Source organism: Callorhinus ursinus, unplaced genomic scaffold (assembly GCF_003265705.2).
Source record: "Callorhinus ursinus isolate GAN/ISIS: 27379988/994484 unplaced genomic scaffold, GSC_fseal_2.0 scaffold71, whole genome shotgun sequence".
In the NCBI taxonomy this organism is placed as follows: Eukaryota; Metazoa; Chordata; class Mammalia; order Carnivora; family Otariidae; genus Callorhinus; species Callorhinus ursinus.
In genome coordinates, this window is record NW_027397133.1 from 4,352,387 (window position 1) to 4,369,357 (window position 16,971).

The window sequence follows — 16,971 nt, forward strand, 5'->3', positions numbered from 1 at the left end:
TGCATTGTAAGCAGGATGAATTTTATTTTTTTCTTGCAAATTTTTTTTGTTTTTTTAAGATTTTCATTCATTTATTTGACAGAGAGACAGCTAGAGAGGGAACACAAGCAGGGGGAGTGGGAGAGGGAGAAGCAGGCTTCCTGCTGAGCAGGGAGCTCGATGTGGGGTTCGATCCCAGGACCCCGGGATCATGACCTGAGCCGAAGGCAGACGCTTAACGACTGAGCCACCCAGGCCCCCCAAAGCAGGATTAATTTTAAAGAAAAGTGCACCTAGACACGTGATCTGCAGCTATTGATTTCTCTGAAGCTGTTTCAGGTGAAAAAGGAATCCTGACAGTCCCTACAAAAAGATCGATTTGTGAGACATCAGCACCTAGAGTGCTCAGGCGTTGTGCTTGTCAGATAAACCTAGGGGGCCCGTCAGAGTGTGAAGTTTGGGGGACAGACGGGAGCTGGGGAAAACGTCCCACCAAGCAGCAGCCTCATCTGTGAAATGGGCTAACGATCCCTGCCCCAGATTCCAGAGGGAAAGTGGGCATCAGGCCCCCTTGCCCAGTGCCTGGTGTGCAGTACTCAAGCGGGAGGTCTTTCAGGGACCCATCGAGAGCCTGGGGCGTAACAGCACATGGCTCCCCGTCTCTGAACACAGAAATGATGGTGTCACCTACTTTTGGGGGTGGCTGTGCGTTGAAGGGGAGATCAGGTGCTCACGTGCCTGGCACTGTGCCTGCCACACAAGAAATGAACAAACAGGAGCCGTCCCTGTGGGTGGGGAGCCTTGCCACCCTGGCTGTTGATGTCTGTCAATTTCCGGTTCTAAACACAGGACTTAGGCCACCTCCACCTCTAAGAGGTCGTAGTTTCCCCCCTCCCCCACCAACGCTGCTTGCTCTACTTTGCAGTCAGTTAAGCCTCAGGAGGAGCTACTGGCTGCCATCTGTTGGTCCAGCACAGGTGATCTCTGGGAGATGGGACATGAGGTTAGGAATTGCAGCTGGGGGGGAGCATGTGGGCTCTGTAAACACCTGGGTCATAACCCTCAGCCCTCGCCCGCCTCCTTTGCAAAAGAGGAACGGAAATTGTACCCTCCTCAGGACTTGGGCGGAGACTACATGAGCTGATACGTGTCAAGTGCACACAGTAGGGGCCCAATACATGTCAGTTACAGTGGAAAACTACAAACGAGGACCTTCTGTTTATCCTCCCTCCAGATCCTGAGCTTCAGCCTGTGAGTTCTCTTGAGTCTTCTCCAGCCCCAAGCTGGCTTGGAAGGCCAGTGCTCACCTTTGCACGCTCTCCATCCTGGCCTGGCCTCCCCGCTGCCTACCAGGGCTCCATCTAAGTCACAAAAACGGCAGGCACGGAGCCCGGCGGAAGTCTCCCTTTCTAGGCGCCCCCTATTTTATGGTTTTCTTTTGAGTAGGTTTGCTAAGCCGCGGGGAACGCACCACACTGTATTCCTAAGGACAGCAGGTCCCCAACTTCGCTGATCGGGAGACTCCCTCAGGTGCTCGTTACAGAGTCCCAGCCCCTCCCCGGAGTTCTGATTCAGCAGGTCTGGGGTAGAACCTGGGAGTCTGCATTTTTTAATAAGCACCCCCCTGTTGAGTCTGAACCGTAGCTGAGTTCGGAAGTACTTCCTCAAGCCATCGCTTAAGAGTTGCAGTGAGTTGCACCATCTCACACTCCTCTACCCCCAAGTGAAAGGGAAGGGATGGTTTGGTAGAACTCATTGGCAGTGACTCCGTCTTACTCATTCCTCCCACGAATACACTCCCAACTGTCAAAACCTAGCGTTTCCCAAGGTGTCTTCTGAGGTACCCTAGTTCTAGGAGCTTCCCAATAAAGGGGTTCCGCGTTTGAAATACTTTGGGGAAACAACACTGCATTCTGCCTTACTCTTCAAAATTCACATTGCACAACGAAGAAACTCATTTCTCACCCCGCATCTTCGATCCCCTTTTTCATGCAACATCTAGTTATGCTAATTCTGTAGAATATGTTTCACAGAAACACTGGTTCATCGCCCTTGGGTCTGGCTGACTCGAGTTCCCAAATATTGGCTTCCACCTCCTCTGTTCCTGCTTCCAAGCACATCCTCTGTGGACCCCACACGGCAATCCATGGACCTAAAAACATAAGCCACAGAGATTTGGTGGGGTGGTGCTGCTGGTCCAGATGCCAGTCCAAGGTGTGCCAACTATAAAACTGAGAACAGCCTTTGGCCCCTGCAAACCTTCAGACCAAGTCCTTCCTCCAGGACGGGGTCCAAGCTCTTATTTCTTCGGCTGCCGCCCCCACAGTCTTCTCGTCTCTTCCATGTCTTTAAAGAGTGGCAGCCTGAGATAGTCAAAGGAAAGTGGGTCTTCCAATCATAGCGCAAGTAGAATTCATACCAAAGAAAAGGATGAGGCAGCATACCCCGGGGAATCCTGGCCTGAGCTGGTTCCGTGTGTCCTTGGCGTGTCCTGGCCGGGCACTTCTCCTTCAGAGTCAGCTACGGAGGCTAGAGCCCCAGATACTCAGCCAGGAACACAGCGAGGATGCGGCTCAGGTTGTGTACCGTGGGGGGGTGCAGGTTGGCCTCAGAGTCGTGGGGTGTGTGCCAGACGTCGGGGAAGGGCATGGAGATGAGGTGGAGCACCGGGACCCCTGGCAGGAGAGAGGGGAAGCTCGTTCAGGCCGATGGCTGACCCAGGAGCCTAGCCCTGGGCCTGAGGAAACCTGCCTCACCCCCATCCAGAAAAGCACTTGAAGAACTCTGAATGACGATTTTAAGAGTGTGAGGGCAACATGTTAGTTTAAAAATATATATACAGAATATCTACTGTTCTCACACAAACTAGAGAAACTCAAAACCTAGTGGATTACGCAAAGACCAGAAGAAGGGAAAGATGTCTTTGACCTCATATTGCCAGGTTTATTATTAGGTTCTTTTTCTCTTTATTGATAGCTTACACTTCTTTTTCCCAAAGATTTTATTTATTTATTTGACAGAGAGAGAGAGAGAGCACAAGCAGGGGGCGAAGCAGAGGCAGAGGGAGAAGTAGACTCCCCACTGAGCAAGGAGCCCCATGTGGGGCTCCATCCCAGGATCCTGGGATCAGGACCCGAGCAGAAGGCAGACACTTCACCAGCTGAGCCACCGAGGTGCCCCATAGCTTGCATCTTTAAAAAAAAAAATTTTTTTTTAAGTAATCTCTACGTCCAATGTGGGGCTCAAACTCACGAGCCCAAGATCAAGAGTCGGATGCTCTACCGACTAAGCCAGCCGGGTGCCCTTCTATTCCAGGCCCTCAGCTAAGGCCACACACACCATTTTACCCTTACAGTAATCCTTTACAATAATCCTATATTTACCCCATTTTATAGAGGAGGACACCGAGGCAGAGGCAGGCAGAGTGATTTGCCTGAGGTCCTGCCTTAAGTAAACAGCACAGTGAGAATTTGAAGCCGGGCCACCTGCCTTCCAAGTCTGTGTTCCTAATCCCTGCATTACGATGGGTTCCCATCCTCCGAGCACTTCCCTCTGTGTTTGTCAAGATTCGCTAAATATCTGTCCCCTCCCCCCACTGGACAGGACCCAGGCAGGTTATGGCCCATCACTGTATCCTGGACACCCAGCCCAGGACCTGCGTTGGGAAATAATCACGGAAAGAATCACTAAAGGCACTGTCAGGAATGGCATATTTATGGAATGAGTAAATTAGAGAGTAAAAATTTTAAAAGCAGTTTTTAGCACTTACTATATATATGCCATGCACTGCGTGAGAAGGCATTTTACCTAATCTCATTCAATCCTCCCAACCCCGTGATTACGAATATACACAAACAGGTGTGTTCATATGTATGTATGTGTCTTTTCGTTTTCCAGAAGAAATGCAGGAGACAGGCTCAGAGAGCCTGAGTAATCTGCCTTTGGTCAACCAATGGTAAGTGGTAGACGTTAGAACCCAAGCCTGTCCGATTCTTTTTTTTTTTTTTTTAAGATTTTATTTATTTATTTGAGAGAGAGAGGGAGCACAAGCTGGAGGGGAGAGGCAGAGGGAGAAGCAGACTCCCCACTGAGCAGGGAGCCCAATGCAGGGCTCGATCCCAGGACCCCGGGATCATGACTTGAGCCGAAGGCAGCCGCTTAACCGACTGAGTCACCTAGGTGCCCCAGCCTGTCCGATTCTAAAACCTATGTTCTGAACCCCTCTACCAAGTGTCTTCAACCCTGGCTGTGCGACAGAATCATCTGGGAGTTTTGTAAAAATAACGCAGAGACCCAAGATTGTGGTTCAGTGAAATGAAAAACACCTGAAATGCAACTGGGCATTTTTCGAAGCTCCTCTGGTGATTCTGCAGCACTCCCAGGGCCTTGAAAGACAAGTACTGGAATCTGTGATCACTGAGGCACCAACAGTAGTAGTTAACATTCTCTGACGGCTTACTGTGCAAGCAACGTCTTTACATGTATGAGCTCATTCAGTCCCCTCAACAACTCTGAGATAGGGGCTCTTAGTGTTCCCATTCTACAGATGAGAGAGTTGAGGCACAAAGAAGTTCAGCAACTTGCCACCCAGTCCCCGACCCTAGGAAGGGGCCAGGGCCAGGTCCCACCTGTCCTCCCTTGGATGCTGCGAGCCCCTGCTCCCCTCCCGCCCAGCAAGTACCTCGGCGGAGGAAGGGGATGTGGTCATCTTCCACAGAGCCAGGGGGCTCCCCAGGCTGGAAGTACATCACTTCCTGGGGATGAGACTGTAGCAGGTTCATGCGGTGCAGGCGCTTCTCTGGAGGTGGTGGGGAGAGAGCAAGGGTCAGCCCCCTCAGGGTCAAAGTTTCTCCTGCACACAGATCAGGGCAGGGCAGGAGGCCTGGGGGTAAAGAACTAATCTTTACATCCCCACAAGGATGTAATTAGCCAGCCCTTTCCACGGGCTCACTGTGTTCCCAGTCTCCTCTATTCGCTCTGAGCCTAGGAGGTAGATACCCCTATTATTGTTACTATTGTGCCCATTTTACAGATAGGAAATGGAGGCTCAGAGAGATGAAGCCACTTGCCCAGGTTCACCCAGCTGGGAAGAGGCAGAGCCCGAATTCAAAGCCAGGGCTATTGGACCCCAGAGACTGTGTGGAATCACTGCACTTGATTGCTGTGGGATCTTTGTGTGTTTCTGCCCTAGTGCCTTAGAGAGAGAGTAGGGAGGTGGAGGGCAGGCTGGATGACCCCTCAGAGAATAGGTACCTGCCCCACCAGGCTTTCCCTCCCGCATCCCAGGCTGGTGCCTGCCCCCACCTTCACCCTTACCGATGCTCCGCAGCCGATGGAACCAGCGGGCCGTGTGAGGGAAGTGACTGTAGAAGTTCGGATTAGGGGCGCCCAGGAGATCAAGAAGCATGAAGAGCTCCTAGGGAGAGAGGCCAGGTGGGATCTCGCCAACCTTGCGTTGCCCTCTCCCTCCCTCGCTGGAACCCAGTAGGGCCCTGGTCTTACGATAGCCTGGATCCTGGTGGGGCCTGGGCTGTGGGGTGCAGACTCCATGAGCTGGGCCAGGTGCCGGGAGCCATAGAGGGAGTCCTGGGGCCCCCACTCCTTCAGTGCCTCTTCACCGTCCAAGAAGAGCAGCTGCAGAGTCACTGGGGCTTCCTGTGGGAGCCGGGGGTCAGGGCCGCCTCGGTTCCAGCCCTCGGCCTCGACCCATCCACATTTCCTGCCCACCTGCACCACTGAATAGCGCAAATTAGGTCTCCTCACTCATAGAGGGTGGGGGCCAGAAGTGCAGACTCTGAGCCAGACCGCCTGGATTCAAATCCTGGCTCAGCCACTTTGTAGCCAGGCAGTTACGGGTAAGTTACTAACTTCTCAAGGTATCAGATGACAAAATGGGGTTAATAACAATTCTAATCATAAGGTAGGATGCGAATCCAGGTCCTAGAATAGCACCTGGTATACAGTAACTAAGAAGGGGCAGCTCTGATTATTATTGTTATTCTTTAGGTTCCTTTAGCAGAAGGGACAAAAAACAAAAAACACAAAAAAACAGAATAGCAGAAGGGACAGACCCACAAACGAATCATTATGCAGTGAAATGCACTTGGGACGAATGCTTCCAAGAACTCTGGGGTTCTAAAAGAGCATGGGAAGGGAGTTGGAGATAACCTGGCCTGCGGAGCACGTTGGGTCTGCTGGGAAGGGACGTTTGCACAGAGGTGAGCTGGAGCTGGCCTGGCAAAATGGGGCAGCAGGGAGAGTGTTCCCAGGCAAGAAGCAATACGGCCAAGGGTTGGCACCAGAGCCAGAGAGCTCTGTGAAGAGGCCCGAGGGATGAGCAGATACCAGGGACTCGGGCTTTGTTACAGGGGGTTTGAGCCACGGAAGGGACCTGAGCAAGGGAGAAGCAGGAGGGGATTTGTGCTTTCTTTCATTTATACATTCCACACATTTCTCTTGACATCCTAATTTACACCAGGTAATCTTCTGGGCCCAGGGAATACAGCAGAAAACAAAAGCAGCCAAATCCCTGCCTATATGGAGCTTGTTCTAGTGGGGAGACGGACAAACACATCTACATAAAGCACCAGAAATGCTTGGGATGGTGACAGGGAGTTCTTTCAGGGTGGCTGGGAAACCATCTCTGAGAGGGTGACATCGGAGTGGACACTTGAATGAAGGGTGGGAGCCAGCCAGGAAAGTATCTGCGAAAAGCACATTCTAGCCAGAGCAAACGGCAGGAGCACGTGTTCTCAGGCGGGAGTGAGCCTTGTGAGTCTGAGGAACGCTGAGGAGGTGGGTGGCTAGAGTGGAGTGAGGAGGGACAGGGGTGGGAGAGGAGACTTGAGAGGTTAACAGGGCACAACTCAGAGGCCCCTATAAGGCCTCTCGCTTATGCCTGCAATGGGGTAGGAGCTCTGGGAGGGCTTTGGGCAGAGGAGAGACAGGATATGACATTCAGGGGAGGAGGGAAAGATCCCTGTGACTGTGTGTGGTGGAACGGAGGCAGGAAGATAAGTCCATGCAGGGAAGGATGGGGGGTTTAGACTAGGGTCGAGGCAGTCCCAGGCTCCCACCCCTCCACCCACTCCTCACCTGCTTTTTGGCTCTACTCAACTCCCTGTCGAGGGCCTGGGCCAGCTCTAGGAGCAGGGCACAAGGCACAGCCGAATCCGTGGCCCCCACAAAGGGAGTCGAACCAGATGGGAAGAGCTTGGAGTCATAATGGCAGGCAAGGGTGAGGTGACGGGCAGCCCCTGGGTCCAGCGTGGCCACCACGTTGCCAAAGTCCAGTGGCCCCAGGGGTGTCGAGGCCGTGAAGGGGTCCAGTTCCACATGCCAGCCTGCAGTCAGGGTCCGCAGTGTAGCCTCCAGAAACTAGCGGCAGGAGAGAGGTGGGAGGGTGGGTGGGGACTGGGGAGGAGGTTGGGAGAAGGGCCATGTGACCTGAGCCATGCAGAGCAGTCGGGCTGACTCATAATCCCCACTTTGGTTTAAATCATTTCCTTGACACGCTTTTGCTGAGGGTCTACTGAGTGCCAGGTGTGTCGTGACCCTGCCTCTCGATGCCAAGACTAATCCCAGCTCACTCTTCGATAGCACTCACTGTGTGCCAAGCCCTGTTCTAGGAACCCTGTAGGAATAGGCACTGTCGATGGCTCCATTTCATAGATGAGGAAACTGAGGCACAGACAGGTTAAGAAACTAGTCCAGGGTCACACTCCAAGTGGCTGAGGTGGGATCTGAACTCAGGGGGTAAGTGTTCAGATGACTGGATGCTTTCTGGGAAGCAATATCGAGATGTCATTGTGCCAGCTCTGGAACCAATCGGAAATTTGGGTTGAAACCCTAGGTATACCATTTATTAGCTGTGGGATTCGGGCAAAATGCCTAACCGCTCTGGTCCTCAGTTTCCATCTGCATAGTGAGGATTACATCAGTGCTCACCTCAAAGAGCTATTGCCTAGCACACAGTAAGCTTTTGGGGGGAGTATGAAGGGCAATACCGCCTAGTGGTTACCAACGTGGGACTCTAGATTCAGATTAGCTCCAGTCAGAGCCCCAGTTCTGCATTTTAGCTGCTTGGGGGATCTTGGGCAGAATGCCTATTTCCTATTCCCTGGCAGGCTGAGGGTCAGGGGTTGGAGGTGGGGTCCTTTACCTTTCTGACTTGGAGATTGCCAGGGCTGCCCGGGGTCCGCACAACCAGCAGGGGGCGCAGATAAGTGTTCCAGAGACGGTGTGGATCCAGTTGCCCCACCACCCTCCGCAGCCGAGCTTCGGGGAGGCTTCCGATCAACTGGCCCTTGGGAAGGGGTAGGATAGGGAAAGAGAAGAGCCGAGTGTGAGAGCAACCCTCATTCCGACCCTAACCCGGACGCCATCGCCCCTAAGAAACCCCGGTTCTTCTTCCTAATTCGAGCCTCCAGCCGAGGGACTCGGGAAAAGTCCCTCTAAGCCCATCAGGTCCAGCCCACCCCAGTCCTGATGGGGAAATCAAGGCCGAGACAGAGGAAGGACTCTTCCAAATAGCTGACTTTCAGATTGGAACCCAGAACGCCCAAGTCTTACTACTCCAGACCCTTCCTCTTAGGGAGAACCACCTATTGCAGAACAAGCCCGAAGCCTCAGTTCGTTAGCAACGAGCATGCGCTCTAACGACGGAGCCCGCAGCACCTGCGGCTGGAGCCATACGATACAGCCACGTCAATCTGAGACCTCAGGGAAGGCGAGGCGGGGAATGAGGGCTCGCGCGGTGCCCGTGCCCCTGCCCGGCCTCACCCGCAGCTCCCGGCCCCGTGGCAGCTCCTCAGTCTGGCGGTGCCAGGCGCTCCAGATGGTGTAGAACGCCGAGGCCACGGCCAGGGACAGCAGAAGCAGGGGCAAGAAGTGCGCCCGCGGGAGCAGGCGGCGCTTGGGCGGTGAGGGTGGCTCCAAGAGGCCACGTTCCCCGAGCCGTAGCCGGGACCGCCCGCGGCCCCCGGAAGGCATGGCAGCTTCGCCCAGAAACCGGTCCGGGACCGCGGATAGTTTAGGCCCAGCCAAATCCCACCCCATGGAATCACCGGACCAATGAACAATAAGAGAGGCGGCACCATCCCCACCCTTCCTCGATCAGTAAAGCCAATGGGGACTCTCGTTCCGAGAACACGCCTTCTTGTCTCCCTGGGGCTTTTAGGGTTGGTTCCCCTGAGGGTTGCACAACCCCAAAAGGGAGCGCGAAAGGGGTAGGCTCCGCCTCAGCGGAGGAAAGGAAGCCAGTGAGAAATGTTTGATCGTGGAAAACATTGGACCTGGACGCAGGTCCACGCCTCTCCCGTGTAAAGGCAAAGGATTGGTTACTCGGAGTCGGAAAGATCAATAGACACGTAATAGAACAGACCCTGAAGGAAAAGGGGCGCTGTCCGTCCCTGAAACGAGGAGCCGATTGGCTTCGCGGAGGCCGCGCCCCCGAAGGCAGGGCCGGCGGGCATTTGGAATGGGGTGTCCTTTTCTTCTTTCAACCTGTGCCGCTCTGCAACGAAATGATTTGAGTCGAATCCGTTTTCTTCTCTCCATTATCGTGTATATCTGCCCCGTATGGTCCTGAAAGACCTTGAAATACTACGCAATGCTTCTACCCCACCTCCGCGCCGGGCTGGGCGGGTCGCTATGGTAACAGGCCACGCCCCCACAGGTTGGGATTGCGCGGGCGCCGACGGAAGTGGGCCGCAGGAAACGGAAGTCCCGCCTGTCGCTCTCTCTTCGGAGGCAGCAGCAACGCGGAGGAGACGGCGCTGGTCTGGGACCTCAGGCACTATCACCATGTGAGGCCGGGCTAGGCTTTGGCGGCGGGAGTGGGGTTGAGGGCGTAAATGTGGCCGCTTACCGCTGGTGCGCAGAGGCGGGGCGAGGGCAGAGATTTTAGGGGTAAAGTACGGACCTTTCTCCTGACGAGTTTGAGGACGGTCATGGGGCCTTTGACGGGTCCTGAGTTCGAGAGAGAAGGCAGCTTTATCAGTTAATGGGCTGGGATTTCCCAGGTAATTAGTCTTACCGAAATGGATTAAGGGGAAGGAAAGAAGCAGGGAAAGGGGAATGCAGAGTTTTAGAAATAACGGTTTGAGGTACGGGACTTACCCGGACCATTTGAGCTGGAGACGGTTGGCTTTCCACCTCATTCGCGACTTTTTCAGCTCACGAGTCACCGAAATGATTTTCCTGATTTATGTATTCACTTAGCAAGTATTTATTTAACGCTCCCGTATGGGGCACTGCTTTAGACACGTGGGATACATCAGTGAATACCACCCCTGCCCCATAAGAAAAAAAAAAAACTCCCCTGCTGCAGCTTATGGGGTGGGAAAAGGCAGGCAATGAATACACTGATAATAAACATGTAAAACGTAGTGTTAGGTGACCAGAGCTGTGAGTAAAGAAACAATAGAGCAGGGTAAAAACAATGGGGAATGCCAGTTTTGAGAGAGAGTAACTGAATAACCAGTGCAGGACACACTGAGAAGGCAACAGTTGAGCAAAGACCCGAAGAGCAGAGCGGGAGAACCACAAAGATACCCGGGGAGGTATCCAGACAGAGGGAAAGGAAAGCAAATGGAGAGGCCCAAGGTGAAAGTTTGCCTAATATCTTAAAGGACCACTTAGGAGGCCACTGGCTCGAACAGAGGGATGGACAGATGCAGGGCATTGTAAAAACTTTGGATTTTACTTTTACACGGAGATGGGAGCCATGGGAAGGTTTCAGAGCATGAGAAGATATGACTTAGGTTTTGATACAACCTCTGGGACTCCTCTGGAGAACAGACCCGTCGGGGAGCATGGGCAGAGGCAGGGAGACAAATAAGCCTCTTAGGAGAGAGGTGATGGAGGTTTAGGCCATGCTAAGAAATGGTGAGATTCTGGGTATATTTTAGAGGCAGGTGACAGGATTATGCTGACAGATGGAATGCAGGATGTGAGAGAGAAGAGTCAAGTTGGTATCGGAATTTTTGCTCAAGGAACTAGAAGGATGGAGACGAGGAAGGCTGTGGATAGAGTAGGTTGGGGTGGTTGGGAGATCTGGAGCTCAACTGAGGTTGTGTAAGGTTGGAAACGTCTTTTAAGCATCCAAGTGGTGATGCCAAGCGAGAGGGCCTGAGCAGGAGGGTCGATGTGTTGGGGAAAGGTTGGGGAGACACCCAAGTGCAAGGCCATGTGACCACGCACGCTCCAGCGCTGGGCCCTCTCACCCGCGGGTTCCATGCTTGCCCACTCAGGAGCCTCCTCAACAAGCCCAAGAGTGAGATGACCCCAGAGGAGCTGCAGAAGCGGGAGGAAGAAGAGTTCAACACAGGTCCGCTCTCTGTGCTCACGCAGTCAGTCAAGAACAACACCCAGGTGCTCATCAACTGCCGCAACAACAAGAAGCTCCTGGGCCGCGTAAAGGCCTTCGACAGGTGAGCACCTGGATCCTGGAAGGTGTCCTGTCCAAGCCTGGAGATGTGGTCCTAGCTCCAGTGTGAGGAGCCTGAATACAAGGTTTTTAGAGTCCTGGGGCATAGGCGCCTTCAGGCCTCAAGGTGTGACAGTATCGTGTGGTCCCTCCAGCTGTGCAGTACCGTAGTGCTGGGCATGTACTTGGGAGCCAGGCTTCCTGGATTCATTTTCCAGCTCTGCCACTTAGCAGCCAGGCAACCTTCAGCAAGTAACTTTATCTCTTCCATACAGTGGCACTAGTTCTGGTGGTTGCAGAAATTCAGTGACTTAATACATTTGACGTGTAATACAGTCATTAGAAGTACAGCATCTGGCACACAGGAAGCTCTTAATCAGTGTTTGCAGTTACAACATAGAGTACCCATACCCAGTACTTTTTTTTAGGCTCTAGGGACACAGCAGTGACTAAAACAAAGATGGGTCCTATACTCAAGAGAGCTTATGCTGTCAGTAGGGAAGCTGACAGCAAGCACATAAATAACTTGTCATAAGAAATGTAAAGCCAAGGGCACCTGGGTGACTCAGTGGGTATCTGCTTTCGATCCTGGGGCCCTGGGATTGAGCCCCACGTCAGGGTCTCTGCTCAGTGGGGAGTCTGCTTCTCCCTCTCCCTCTGCCCCGACCCAGTTCATGCTCTCTCTTGCTCGCTCTCTATCTTGAATGAATAAAATCTTAAAAAAAAAAAAAGAAAGAAAGAAAGAAAGAAAGAAAAGCCAAGTAAGAGTATGGAGTGCTGGGAAGGAGGTGCTGTCCTAGACTGGAGCGCAAGACGCCCCATAGGAAGAAGCAATGATGAACAGACCTAAATACGATGAAGGAGCAAGTTAGGGTCCGAGTGTTTTGGCCAGAGGGAACAGCAAGTGGTTATTCCTCTCTGGGTCTCAGTTTCCTTGTCTGCAAAATGAGCATCATGAAAATATCCCTCGTAGGACAGTTGTGAGGGTTAAGTATTTCCGTAGGAAGAGTACTTGGCTCAGTAGCTAAGATGATAGATGCTCAGTAAACATATAACCTGCAGCCTTCAGTTAGCATTGTGGGAAGTAGTGTGGCAAAGCGTAAGTCTAGAATGTTTTTGCCACAAGCTGTTATGTGACCAGGAATAAGTCTTTGCACTCTGAGGCTCAGTTTCTTCTCGAGAATGAGAACAAGAACAGGAAGTGCTGAGCCCACGGAGGCAGATAGACCTGGATTTGAACACGGGATCTGCCACTTCGAAAATGTCATCCCACTGTACCTGGTGTCCTGCTCTGGAAGCTGGAGGTGACACCAGATGCAGTAAGGATTGCTGGCTTCGTGCTTAGGAGAGGGGCGTGGGCACTTAGAGCACAGTTAAGTGGCGGTTTATTCGTGTGTGTGTGTACACATTTTTTGTAAGATTTATTTTATTTAATTGGGGGGGGAAGGGCAGAGGGAGAGAGAGCTTCAAGCTGACTCTGCGCTGAGCACGGAGGCGGGGCTCGATCTCACGATCTGAGATCATGACCCAAGCTGAAACCAAGAGTCGGCCGCTCAACCAGCTGCGCCACCAAGGCACCCCACACACACATTTTTTTTTAAAGGTGATTCTTTCCTTTTTCCCTAGCTGCTGCTTCTTGCCCCCACGTCAGCCTCCCACCTCTCTACTGTACCCAGCTTCCCACCCTAATATGTATCCTGCCACATTTGACTCTCACACACATCCAGGGGCTCCTCTGTGGTGTTAGCTAACAGCTTTTTTGAGGTCTGATTGACATGTCATCCTATCATAAATTTAATTTTTTTTTTAAAGATTTATATATTTGACAGAGGCAAAGTGAGAGAAGGAACACAAGCAGGGGGTGTGGGAGAGGGAGAAGCAGGCTCTCCGCTGAGCAGGGAGCCTGATGCGGGGCTCGATCCCAGGACTCTGGGATCATGACCTGAGCCAAAGGCAGACGCTTACCTACTGGGCCACCCAGGAGCCCAAATTTAATTGTTTTTAAGATTGAATCTTTCAGGGCGCCTGGGTGGCTCAGTCGTTAAGCGTCTGCCTTCGGCTCAGGTCATGATCCTAGGGTCCTGGGATCGAGTCCCACATCAGGCTCCCTGCTCAGCAGGAGACCTGCTTCTCCCTCTCCCACTCCCCCTGCTTGTGTTCCTGCTCTCGTTGTGTCTCTCTCTGTCAAATAAATAAATAAAATCTTTAAAAAAAAAAAAAAAGATTGAATCTTTCATGTGCTGCTCTTCTGCATCTTGTTTTTCACACTGTGTCAGTGGTCTGAGAACATCCCTGCAGGTCCTCTAAAGCATTCTTAACCCCCTTACTTACTGTATTAATTATGTTACTTTCTTGGGTGAGCAGTGCATGCAATTGAGACAAAATTCAAAAGAAACAAAAGCACCCAATGAAGAGCAAGTCTTTGCTCCCTGCCCACCAGTGGCACTCCCCAGGAATCCCTCCATGGCGAATTCCGTAGGTCTGTCTCCTCACGTGACATCAGACCCAACAGACGGAGGAGGGTGCTTTTCTTTATTTTTAAATCACTGCTAAGGGCACATCACACAGTTTTAGACCTTGGCTTTTTCACTTAATATATCTTGGAAATGTTTCTATATTGGTACGCTACTTCTTTTTTTTTAACTTATTTTTCTCTGAATTGCTAATGTATTCGCAGGATTCCCAAAAACAGTAATAACAGTCTGATGAAAACTTTCCATCCATCCTGTCCCCAGTCTACCCAGGTCACCCCACCGCCCCCCGTCTCTGAATGTCTTCCAGGATTCTGTATTGTACAAGCAAGTGGGCAGTATTGATGCTTCTCCTACCCGCTTTCTTCCCCTCAAAAGAATCACTTTCCTTGAGTACTTGGCATTTGTCACTCAGTAGCTTCTCGTGGATACTACTCCATAGCAAGGCACAGACCTTCCCTGCTCTTAACTATTTTCTGTTTTTCTTGCTACTCGGTAACATTTCCTTCCATCCTTCTGTCCCTTCGCCTGGCTTTAATTTTTCTTTGTAGCAAGTAACATAATCTGACAAGTGTTTCAGGTCAGTCTGTTGACTTGCTTAGCATTCTTCTCTCCTCACCAGAACGCAGACCCCATCAGGGCAGGGTTATCCTCTCTTTCCTTCTTTGCTTTATTCATTGCAAGTGCTTGTGGAGTGAGCCAATCCATCCTGTCCTCACGTGCGTCCACCTGGCACCCCGAGGAGACAGGGACCAAGCAGGACTGTAGTGGAGGCGTCATGTACCCACATAGGCCCCAGGGACCTCTGGTTCCGCAGAGAGAAGCAGCTCCCCTGCTGATGCCTTCAGAAGTACTTGGAACTAAGAAACACAAGCAGACAGCCTTTTGCTTACCTTTACCTTGGGCCAGGGCCCTGTTCTAAGTCTTTACAAGAATGCCGTATTGATTTAGCTTCACAGCAGCCCTTATGGGGGAGGCACTGCAAATGGCTCCATTTTAGAGAGCATGACATTGGGGCCCAGAGGGGTGAAGTTCTTTGCCCAAGCCTCAACCTGAGGATTGGCAGAGGTGGTATAGGAGCCCCAGCTGTCCTGGTCCTGGGTCTGTGGGTGCTGCTGGAAGAGGGGCGGACGGAAGGCTCCCCCCTCACTCCCAGTGCCTCCCCCTGCCCCAGGCACTGCAACATGGTGCTGGAGAATGTGAAGGAGATGTGGACCGAGGTCCCCAAGAGCGGCAAGGGCAAGAAGAAGTCCAAGCCAGTCAACAAGGACCGCTACATCTCCAAGATGTTCCTGCGCGGGGACTCGGTCATCGTGGTCCTGCGGAACCCGCTCATCGCCGGCAAGTAGGGGCCTCCTCTCCAGCATCAGAATTCCCGCCCTCATCCTGTGAAGACCTGCCCTTTGTAATGGGAATAATAAAGTCCTGTGTTTTTTCTAGTGGCATCTGTCTGTTCTCAGAGCCTTGCGAGCAGGGCAGACTTGGGGAAGGGAGGCAGCTGGGTGTGGGGCCGGGTGCTGGGGTCAGGACCTCTCTGCCCCTCCCAGGCCACACTTTCCCCGTCTGTGAAGCGAATGGGTTGGGTACAGAGAGCTCCCTTTCCTAATCTTTTCTAGCTTGTCTTCATCACTGTGTCTCTTGCGTCTCTCTCTCTTCCCTCCCTCTGTCCCTCTCTCAATAAGTGGAGGTCTAGCTCAGAACTTCTTGCAGTCTTTTTCTCCATTTGTTCAGTCAGGAAACAGTCCCCCAAGTGCCTCCTCTCTGCCGGGTCTGTGTTGCAGTGTTGCAATGCTGGGGGCCTGGCAGCACCCGGGAGAGCCCCGACTGGCCCTCACTGAGAGGAGGAGGAGGATCTAGTTAGAGCGGCCAGCACCCAAATACCGGTAGTGATCGCGGCTAACGCCTGCCGAGCTGTTAGGGTGCCAGGCCCTCGCCTCTGCGCTGATCAGACTTCCTCTCAGCCACTGTGAGCAGACACTGTTAATGATGACCTCCATTTCCAGAGGAGGGAACTGAGGTACAAAGAGAGGCGAGCACTTCCCCGGGGGTACCCAGCCAGGAAGTGGGGTTGGTATAATTCAACTCCACCCTGCGCCAGAGCCTGGAGCTTAACCCTGAGCTCCACTGGCCTCAAATTACAACTTCATTACCCCTGGGAGAAATTCTCTGACAGATGTGGGGAGATAGAGGTGGGAAAGGGGGAGGCTGACTTACTGGGGTGGGGTAAGGAAGATCCTGGTCTTGCTCTGATGCGCACACATTGTGCTGTCCCCAACCCATGTCTCTCTGTTCTATCTCTGCTTGCATCTCTTACTCTGTTCTCCAGATAAGACCAAACACCAGGTGGGTGCAGGAGTTTGCAGGCCTCAGATCAGGATAAAATGAGATGTCTGATACGCTGAGTTGCGGAAGACACACCCTGAGTTAGTCCATGAGTCCATTAGTGACAGAGCAAGGGACCCTGTAGGAGGAGAAGGCTTGACGCAGGACAACAGCTGTGAGGTTATAGAGGTGCACGTTTACTGAGTGGCCCACATCTAGCGGGAACAGTCATCTGGCGGGTGGATACTAGAGCCATCCCATCTTACAGATGAGACGGGCTGAGGCCCAGAGAGGGTAAGCGACTTGCCCAGGGTCACTCAGGAAATGATGGAGCCAAGTTACTTGTAATGTGGGAGCAGTGGTGCTGCTGCAGGAGATACTCCTGTCCCAGTCCCCGCCCCTGCAAGGATTCAATTCTTGTGCAGGAGCTGGGACAGCACAAGCACTGGAATCAGTCCTGGCTTCAGATCCCTGCCCTGCCTCTCCCTTCTTGTTGGCCTGGCCTCCCCAAGAAGTGGGAATTGGTTTTCCCTGCCCTGCGGGCTGGCAGCACAAATTCCAGCCTCAGGCACCCTGCTTGGCATCAGTCTGAATTTCCTCACGTCTTCACCCACCCCTGCCTAAATGTTTCTAATCACCTCTTCCTTCATTGCGTGAAAGCGAAAGCAGAGAATGCAGGAAAAGCATGCACCGTGCACCAGGAACTACCTTAAGAACTCACCGGAATCTTGCAACCATAGGATGTAGACACCGTCATTATACCCCTTTTTC

At 52.5% G+C, this 16,971-nt stretch overlaps 2 protein-coding genes across 3 annotated transcripts; one reads left to right on the top strand and one right to left on the bottom strand.

Annotated features, from left to right (window-relative positions):
- On the bottom strand, positions 1-9,046 carry QPCTL (glutaminyl-peptide cyclotransferase like). 2 transcript variants are annotated; one of them, XM_025849987.2, is made up of 7 exons: positions 8,761-9,045; positions 8,141-8,284; positions 7,075-7,356; positions 5,482-5,634; positions 5,296-5,395; positions 4,661-4,777; positions 1-2,654 (listed from the first exon to the last, which is right to left on the bottom strand). In XM_025849987.2, exons 1-7 carry the CDS (start codon positions 9,034-9,036, stop codon positions 2,509-2,511), a joined length of 1,218 nt encoding a protein of 405 aa, XP_025705772.2. In that variant the 5' UTR covers positions 9,037-9,045; the 3' UTR covers positions 1-2,508. The 2 variants fall into 2 exon arrangements, with proteins under 2 accessions (XP_025705772.2, XP_073742644.1); XM_073886543.1 differs by lacking the exon at positions 1-2,654 and adding an exon at positions 2,685-3,170 and having other exon boundaries at positions 8,761-9,046.
- Positions 9,047-9,668: 622 nt separating this feature from the next.
- Positions 9,669-15,323, top strand: SNRPD2 (small nuclear ribonucleoprotein D2 polypeptide). Its single transcript, XM_025849999.2, has 3 exons — positions 9,669-9,785; positions 11,232-11,411; positions 15,053-15,323. Coding segments are annotated over exons 1-3 (357 nt in total). The 5' UTR covers positions 9,669-9,783; the 3' UTR covers positions 15,228-15,323.
- Positions 15,324-16,971: the final 1,648 nt, after the last annotated feature.

What these genes read in the sequence shown, in the direction of transcription:
- QPCTL (XM_025849987.2), bottom strand. Translation starts at nt 9,036, where the DNA reads ATGGGGTGGGATTTGGCTGGGCCTAAACTATCCGCGGTCCCGGACCGG. An exon ending in TGAGTAGAGCCAAAAAGCAG is followed by an intron (nt 5,635 to 7,074) that starts GTGAGGAGTGGG and finishes CGGCTCCCACAG; the next exon opens with GAAGCCCCAGTGACTCTGCA. An exon ending in CATCCCCTTCCTCCGCCGAG is followed by an intron (nt 2,655 to 4,660) that starts GTACTTGCTGGG and finishes CTCTCCTGCCAG; the next exon opens with GGGTCCCGGTGCTCCACCTC.
- SNRPD2 (XM_025849999.2), top strand. An exon ending in CGCGTAAAGGCCTTCGACAG is followed by an intron (nt 11,412 to 15,052) that starts GTGAGCACCTGG and finishes CCCCTGCCCCAG; the next exon opens with GCACTGCAACATGGTGCTGG.